This window comes from Balaenoptera physalus, assembly GCF_965194825.1.
Source record: "Balaenoptera physalus genome assembly, chromosome: 8".
NCBI classification, from domain to species: domain Eukaryota; kingdom Metazoa; phylum Chordata; class Mammalia; order Artiodactyla; family Balaenopteridae; genus Balaenoptera; species Balaenoptera physalus.
In genome coordinates this window covers 82,328,867-82,337,849 of record NC_138887.1, presented here as the reverse complement: position 1 = coordinate 82,337,849, position 8,983 = coordinate 82,328,867, and the positions used below count along the sequence as shown (strand labels likewise).

The window sequence follows — 8,983 nt, the reverse complement described above, 5'->3', positions numbered from 1 at the left end:
CATTCTAACTCGGCTGCTTTCGGCCGAGGCTCAGGCAGCACAGGTTCCGGGCCTCCGGGCGCCGCTCACCTTCCCACTGAAGAGACACCCCTGGGAGTGGGCCTGGCTGATGCCCAGGTACCTGCAGAGCCCCCAGAAAGGGGCTTCCTTCCCGTGCTCACGACCAGTGATGCTCCTTGGAGCCAGGTGGCCCCAAAGGTGGCCTCTGATGGACAACAGGCCCCTCTGCCCATCGGCCCTGGGCCCAACAAGCCGCTGGGCTCCCACTGGTGGTGACGGTGGTCCACACGTTCACTGTCAGCGTTAACACTCTCACACGTCAGTGTCGGCAGCACAGGGTTGACATGTGTGCATGGGCTTTGGACTGAGTGTGGATCCCGTCTATTTACTTACTGCTTGTGTGACCTTCAGGAGGTGAAGTTCTCTAAGCCTCAGTTTCTTCGGCTGTGAAATGGGCATTACAATCCTGGTCTCATGGGGACCTAAGCGAGAACCCAACCTGGGAAAGGAAAAGGGTGCCTGGTGGCAGTTAACCCACGCTTCCACCCCCCCGCCCCCAACACCTCTCACAAAGAAGGACCCTCCTTCCCTTGACACTCCGGGGCTTAGCTTCCTGCGGATCCAGAATCAACAGCTATTCCTCGGGATCAGCAGAGAGAGGCTCTGGGTAGAGAATGACTAGGCTGGGGACCCGGAGCGGGTGGGGAAGGAGGAAAGGAGATCGTTCCGATAGAATGCTCATCCAGCACAAGGGAACCCACAGTGTCTGCAGGCACAAATGGTCCTTCAAAGTAACAGACGGTCTGGCAAAGGGCTCAGAGGATGAAGCACGGGATGGGAGGGAGGAGACGATCTAAAGATTTTACAGAGGTCTTGGGGGGGTCAATGAGGGTGTCACGGGTGCGTCTGCATGATCTCAAGGCGGGGATGTAAAAGGAGCTCCCGGGGTTCATCATGTTCAGGGACCTGCAGGTCACAGCCCCCCTAGAGGCATCAGAAGGGGGCACAAAACACACACAGCAGGGGGCCCACCCCCAGGCTCTCGCTGAGGCCAGGCACGTTCATCTCTGTTTATTTTTTCAAAACAAAACTAAAAATCATCACTCAAAACATTTGAGGAGAGTGCTCAAGTTAAAAGCTTTATGGAATTTGCAGCCAGCACATCGCGGACTGGTGGTCAGAAACTGGAGCTCCCAGCATCGCCCGGGCAGGTCGCCCTCTCTGCCTTCAGCCTCCACTGCTGTTCCCTTTGAGCTGAGGTCCAGGCAGCGGGGTGGCCAGCCCAGGGCAGCGGCTGAGGTTGGCAGCATCCGCAGATCAGAGGCTTTCCAGTTCTCCACGGGCTTCTGATTTGACCATCCAGCACCTTGAGGGCCCGCCGTGCTCCCTCCCCCATGAGAGTCCACAAGCATCTGCAAGGAAGGCAGGCGGGTCAAGGCCCGGGCGCTGGTGCTGTCAGGACGAGGACGAAGGGGCAGGCAGTTCGGGCTCTGCCTCTTCACCAGGAAGGGCGAACTCGTCGCCTCCGGGGTCAGGGGGTGGAGAACTGACTTGCTGTCATCATCGCTCGTGCTTAGTGTTGGCTTCACTTCGCTCCAGGGTGACCCCGTTGCCGTTCCGAGGGCCTTCCTTCCTGCTCCAGTCCTTCTCCGTGTAAAGCTCAGCGAGCACGGGGCAGTGTTCAGAAGCCACTCCGCCCCAGGACCAGTTATCTGGAATCCAAGGGTTCGTGAGGCCTTCTCTCACTACAGCCCAGTGGCCTGGAGGCAGAGGGAAGACAGACCCAGAAATCAGGATGGGGGACACGGTGGAGGTCACAGGCTGGCAGCTGGAGGCCAATGCTGTATGACTGCAAGCCTGACAAGACCCCTCAAGTCAGCCGGCTTGTCTGTGCAAACGAGCTGTTTCAGCCCATTGGATGTGCCAGACAAGTGGGGGTTTACCACGTAGGCCCTGAAACTACCCCGGGTCCAGGCCTCCTGCCCAGTCACACATCCGTCGGCCTATGCGTGGTGGCCCCCCCCTCACTATGCACCACTTCTAATCTGCCCAGCAAGGCTAAGTGTTTGACACAGGGACACATGCCCTGCAAAGATGTCTAAAGTGAAGTGAAGGTCCTATTTCACAAAGCAAAGACACTGGGGCAGGGGGGCGGGGGCGTGGGGAGGTGGTTCTACAAAAAGAGCAAAGAAGAGAAAGTTACAGAAGTTTAGGAGAAAGTAAAGGTATCTTTAAAGTCAAGATTTAGAAATATATGAAGCAGGAGGTATGTTTAAGAAACAATGAAATAGTCATGAAAGCAAGGACAGAGCAATCGGAAGCACTGGCACGGCCCTCAGTGAGAACCGTCGCGGATAATTAGGTGCACCCAGGCCTGGGCTCTGGTGTGAGCTGTGCCTGCCCAGGTGACAGCTCCATGATGGTGGCAACTCCTCCCTGCACCTCGGTTTCTACAACTTAAGAGCAGGGGGTAGATGAGACGATCTCTACCTTCCTCCCGGCCCCGTGCTCTCGGGGGCTCCAGCTCCCTTGGTGACAGCACTGTCCTCCCACCAGGCCCCATGGCAGCCTGCCACTGGCCTTGGTCTGGCCAGCAGTGCGTTTCTGCGAATTGCACCTTGCCTAGTTTGATGGCCGTCACTCCCTCTGAGACCCACTTTCTTTGTCCTTTGGATTCTCCCATGACACAGTCCAACAGGAAATTCTAGTCCTGAGGATCTAAGTCTTGGCTGCACGTTGGGGTCTCACAATGGGACCTCAGCGTTGATACCTAAAAACTTTTTTAATGTCTCACTGAAGTATAACCTGCATTCATTGGTGCTTAGTAAAGCTTCCAGGTAGAACTGAGAACAACCGTTCTTGTCCTTCACCAAAAGACCTGCTGCTTCTATATTTCTGTTTATGACTGTTTCATGACCCAAAGTCTGTTCAGCAAGTGACTGGTTTGGGGGGCAGTGCTTTTCAGGGCTGAGATTACCCACCACACCCTGGTCCTGGTGGAGTCCTGTCTAAAGAACTTTTCCGTCCTAGCGTGATGCCAGGTGACATGTCAGCTCACCTCCAGCTGCTGCTCCTCAGGGCACTGACAGCCTGTCGGTAAACCTCAGGCCGCAACACAGCGCCTGAACGTGACAGGGCTTGAGGAGTGTTTGCTGAAGGACTGAGTGTCCTTAAAATTAGCCTAAGGTATCAGCTCATCTTGGAATTGGGGGATGTTGCCAGTCTGGAGCCAGGTTTGCCCAAGACACACTTGCTTTGGCCCTGCTGCAGATCAGTGAATGCCTTTTATTATTTTTCACACCCCCTTCACTCTTAAAAGTGGCTCTGTTTGAACGATAATTACACAGCCACCTAAGCAATAGCCTGATAAATGCCCCCAGAGGAGGGACGGTCACTCCTGACTCTTGCTGAAACCAAACAATCCAGAACTGTCAGCTCAGACAGGCGATCCTTACTCTGTCTCTGAACAGCACTTGTCCTTTACCTGTGAAAACCTTCTTTAAGCTTTTACTGATCCAGATGTTGTCCAGAGTCTTCGAGCCTTGAGGATTCTTGGTGCTGATGTTGGTAAAGGTGTGTGCGGGGACCAGGTGGTGGAATTTTTCTTTCCTCAAGATATCATAGTCACTGCTGTCTGGCCCCTGGCCGAAATCTCCTAAAACTATCACCTCTTTTTCGCCTGGAAGTGGAAGAAAGAAATTCAGGAATGTAAGAGGTGGCGGGAAGTCAACACAACACTGACCACAATTCATTTAAGTAGGATCATGACTCTCTGAATTGACTCTCCAGGGTTAGGACTGTGGCACGGTTCTTATTCTCCCAATTTTTCCAAATTCCTTGTGCAAAAAAAAACCCCCCAAAACTTTAGGAGTAGGTTAGTGACACATTTGGAAATGGGGGGCAATGTGATAAGAGAGATCACCTCTGTTCCGGATCATGGGTTCCAAGTCTCATAGCACAAAAAGCCCTGAGGGTCTTGCCCAGATATTTAACAAAAGCTCAACAAACATTTATTGAGCACAGAGGGAAGACCAGGTGAAGACACAGGGAGAGGGAGAGGACGGCCATCTACAAGCCAAGGTGAAGCCTCAGGAGAAACCAACCCTGCCAGCAGCTTGATCATGGCCTTTCCAGCCTCCAGAACTGTGCAAAAATAAATGTCTGTTGTTTAAGCCACCCAGCCTGTGGTATTTTGTTAGGGCAGACCTAGCACACTAACACAGGGCCAAAGTGGAAAGCTTTTCTCTTTAAGTATTTTCAACATTTCTCTAATAGTTTGATTTACTAGAGTAAGTGGGATAGTTATGAAGTATTTTCCAAAGTGAGGAGACACTCAGAAAGGACAGTGGGATTCCCTGGGATTCCCGTCACTTCCTGTCTCGAGATTTCCTTCCGGGAGCCACGTTATCACATGGAGTGGTGTTTCTGTTGCACTTTGTAAGGAAAGCTTTAAGCAAAGCAATTAATAAACTCGGGCCAAATGCATCCGAGACACTCAGCAAAATCTTCCTGGACACGAATTACGTTGCAATGATAATGGCTAAAGAAATCTAAAGTGAAACAACACAAGCCACCAGCAGAGGGCACTCACGCACCGCACATGACGCTCTCCTCCAGGGGGCGTGACGGATAGCAGAGGATGGGAGCAAGGCCTTCCTGCTGCCATTGTGTGACCAACAGAGAGGTAACTGTACCCCTCAAGCTAGATCGTAACAACCTTGACACCCAAAGCAGGGCGAGCCCAACCAAGCTGTCTTGAGAAATCAGTGCCAACTTCCAACAGGAAAGCCAACTTGAGAATAATACAAGTAACAACTCATACGTGGCCAGTGTTAATGACCCTCCACTGAGCCCTCACCGTGTGCCGGGCCCTCTTGCAGGTAAGAAGCTGAGGCTCTGAGAGGTGGAAGGGCTTGACCAAAGTCACCGAGCTAGCCCTGAAATCCAGGGCTCTTTACAAAGAGCTAGGATGGAAAAGCCCCACACGTCTGGAACAGAGCCTGCTGTCGGGCAGACGAGCGATCAACACGCAGGAGAGAAATGGTGAACGAAGCACGAAGAAAACCACAGAATTAAGGTGCACTGTATTTTTGAAAAGGAACGAAGAGAAAGATGCTACCTTTATTGAATATCAAGGAAAACTGAAGTTAGGAAAGACTGAGGCAGAAGGTTCCCCATATAACGAGAGAGGTTTTCATTGGGATGCAGACCTGAAAAATTCGGGCCAAAAAAAGACAATTCTGAAACCAGGAGAGATGCTGGTGTCCTGGGTCAATAAACCCAGCTCTGTGTGACTTCAGGAATGAAAATAACGGCTCTTTTTGAACTGGCAGGTCCAGTTTCTTACAACTCACCTTCTTTTGGTTAAAGCGGTTTGGTAATGACATCGAGACAGTCCTTGCCTCTAAGAATCCACAGATGTGCAGGCACCTGATCTCTCCCAGGGAGCTGTGCGCCAGGGTGGGCTCTTGAGTCATTCTCTTAGTTTCCAGGAGTGAAGGGAGAATGCCTGGGGCTGACTTCCTCAGAGACCCTAGATTTACAAAATGCCAGCGACAATAGCAGGAGCCAGTCCTCAGTGGAAGAAGGTCTTACCCAGATGTCAAGCATGACTTTGCCCTGTTTCACTCTTGCTGAGTTCACAGAACAGGCCCCGTGGGGTCTGAAAGAAGAAAATTCCATCCGAGGATGGGCACTCCACCCCCAGCCCCTGTTGACTTCAACCTGAGAGCACATTCCAGACAAAGGCAGAAAGGCCCAGAGTTTGCTAATCAAATCGGCTCTGCTTACTCTGATAGAAAGAAGCCTGTGGAATAAAGGCTTAGTCTCTGTTTCAGCTGAGCCACCTCTGCTCATCGATTTACCCTTGTTGCCCCTTGGGCAGGCTGCAGCACTTCCTGAATCCTCGGCTCTGCCATGTCACTAGTTAACAGCAAACTGGATGTTAGCTACAAGCAGGGGGACACGGGGACATGAGTCACTGTCCTTACATGGGCATGTCGAGGCCTAGCCAGGCTGTGGGTCAACAGTCCCCTGGCAACTTGGAACAATACCCTGCCCAGGTTTTCTGACAAAAAACCTGATCCCTGCCCGGATATCAGAAAAAAACGGTGAGGGCCTAAGGTTATCAGAGAAGTTAGGAACTGGCATCTTTCCTTTCTGCTTCCGTGTAAAGAAAAGGAAAAGCTTGAGATCAAGAACAATAGAAATGTCCACAGATTTAAAAGCTATCAAGTCATCCTTTTTAATAGGTTAGAAAGTAGCTGTAGGTGAACAATTTCCCACATAGCTGCTCCTTGGATGAAGTATCTCAACTTAAACATCTTTCTGACTTTTTTTTTTTAGCCCAAAGACTCATAATTTAAGGAGAACGCTGGTCACAGCACATCCTGGTTTGAGATGTAAGCTGCCTATCAGTGTTATCAGCATTATTTACAACAACCAAAAGATGGAAAGAGCCCAAGTGTCCACTGACCGACGAATGGGATAGTCTTTGGCCCTAAAAAGAATTCTGACATATACTACAAGCCATGAAGACATAATGTCAGTGAAATAAACCAGCCATAAAAGGACAAATATTGTAAGATTCCACTGACATGAGATACCTAGAGCGGTCAGGTTCATAGAAAACAGAAGGTAGAACGGTGGCTGTCAGGGTCTGGGAGGAAAGGGAGAATGGGGAGTTCGTGTTTAATGGGTACAGCGTTTCATTTTGGGAAGATAAAAAAGTTCTACAGATGGATGGTGGTGATGGTTATAAAACAATGTCAAGGTACTTAATACCACTGACTCGTACACTTAAAAACGGTTAAGATGGTACATTTCACGTTACGTATATTTTACCATGATAAAAATCTTTTCAAACTGTAAATGTGTAGTTTGACTGAGTTATTTTTGTAGCCAAATCTTCATAAATCACCTTTTGGGGGGGTGCCAGTTCAACAAGGGAAAACAAGGCTTAGCGAGCGAGGGAATATTGGTCAAGACTCTAGAATATGGGAGAGAACTGCAGGCCTCCGGCTATGAACCCGCACCTGGAGAAACTCAGTGCTCTGAAAAGCCAAGCCAAACGGAGCACATCCAGTCTTTACAGCCGTGTCAACTTTTCCTTCTGGTAAACCGCGCACAGAAAACCTTCTGTGTTACCGGGGGCAGGAGCCTGGAAAGCAGAGTGCCCCACCTTTCTTCTGAAGTTCTGTTCCTTTCAATGTTCTCTTAATCCCTCTGGCATTTTTGTGAGTCAACGCATGTCCGCTGAGCCCCTGCTATGTGCTGGGTCGTCCCTCAGACGGTTACCACGCCCCTGGGCGCCCTGTGAGGTTAGCACTGCCAGCCCCCATCAGATGGGGCTTGAAGGGTGGTGACTTGCCGGATGTCCTACAGCTGTCCTACAGCTGAAAGAGCTAAGATTAAAATCCAGCTTTTCTGGCAGCTTCAGGGCTCCTTGAACAAGGTCGGCATTCCACCAGGGAGAAAAATTCAACTTCTGGCTCGTCAGGACTTTCCCACTCCCCTTGTCACCAACCGTCTTTCACAAGAAGAGCAGGTGCAGATCTGCAGGAAGGACCACCACGGGGGCACACCCGGGGCAGCGGAGCCCACGATGGGTGTCACGGGGGAGGGTATCATCACTTAGTTTTTTCCCCCCTAATCCTTTCCATCAAAGAGAGTCTGAAGAGCCACAAAGCCAACACCGTGGAACCCGCACGCTAGACCCACAGAGACAAAGCTGTCGGCACGCACGGGGCAGCCGGGCTCCCCAGGATGCAGGCGGTGTGGTGGTTTCCCGTGCATTACTCAGTATGCAGCGCCGCCCACAGGATGGCCAGCCTAAGGGAGGGGAGAGACGCTCCGAAGAGGTGACCCCCGCCTGCCCCGCAGAAGTGCGGGCTGCTGGCCCAGCCGCAGAGGAAGACAGTTTCCTACCTTTCAGGGTTTCCTGCAAGGTCTGCGCGAAGCTAGCCCAGCAGTGGCTGTCGCTGTGACTCTTGCTTGGGTTCTCACCCCCTGGGAGGGTCAGGGCTGCCAGGTGAAGGTTCACCAGGGTCAAGTCATGACTTCCCACCTGGGCAACAGGAAACAAAGCATCAGGGACAGGCGGAGATGTTCTTACTGCCTGTACCCGTTACCTCCGCCCCACGAATAGCTTCCTGCACGACACTGACAATGGGAAACGCACACAAGGCCAGCTCCCCCTGGAGAGAAGGCAAGGCGGCCACCGGAAGAGTTTTCTGGGGCCCCTGCAGGACCGAGACCTGTCTTGTCCTATCGGTGTACCCCTTACATTTCAACCCCTACTCCTCCTTAGGGCCTGGAAAATTGGGCACATCTAGAAGTGTCAAATTTTTGTAGCTTTTTTCCTTCTGAGCAGCTATGAGAGAGGACGGGGTGGCTCTAGCCGCTGGTTAGCAGCTTTGTTAACAAAGACCTGGGGCTCTTACCCACGGGGCCAGCCCGCCACCCCCTGCCAGGACCCGCTGCCGGGCCCTACCTCCTTCCCCCCGCACCTCCCCCATGTGTTCTCTTCCCTCCAGAGACCACTGCGCCCTGAGGCTTACTTTCACCTGATTTCAGACATGTGAAGAAGGAAAGCTGCCCGAACCCTGGCGGCACACGGGCTATGCCCATCCTGTGTCCCCAGGGCAGGTGAGGAAGGGCAAAGTCGGAGTCGGTCTCCCAAGCACCGCAGCACTGCTCAGCTGCTCTGGGTTTGGCAACCCCGCCCTTCTGTTTGTCATGGCAACAAACACCAAACCCTACCAGGAAGGTGGAGGTGCAGAGGGAGCCCCCGGGAAGTGGAGGCTACCAGTTTCGTTTTACAGATGTGACCCCAGTTTGCCATCGCCGGTGCCCAGCCGGGAGAGCTCCCTCTGCAGCTGTGGCTCTGACCTCGGGGGAAGCACCGTAAGGCCGTGGGCGGGGAAAACCTGCCTGGAGACCGAAGCCCCATCTCTGTCCCTACAACTTGCCTGGCCTAGGATGA

At 52.3% G+C, this 8,983-nt stretch overlaps 1 protein-coding gene across 1 annotated transcript in view; it reads right to left on the bottom strand.

Annotated features, from left to right (window-relative positions):
- Positions 1-1,056: 1,056 nt before the first annotated feature.
- EEPD1 (endonuclease/exonuclease/phosphatase family domain containing 1) overlaps positions 1,057-8,983 on the bottom strand; it is a 115,755-nt gene continuing 107,828 nt past the window's right edge. The window contains exons 6-8 of the mRNA XM_082471888.1: positions 7,927-8,065; positions 3,485-3,679; positions 1,057-1,760 (exon numbers count right to left, since the gene is read on the bottom strand). Of these exons, the coding sequence (XP_082328014.1) occupies positions 1,561-1,760; positions 3,485-3,679; positions 7,927-8,065 (534 nt within the window). The 3' untranslated portion in view covers positions 1,057-1,560. The remainder of the gene's footprint in view (positions 1,761-3,484; positions 3,680-7,926; positions 8,066-8,983) is intronic.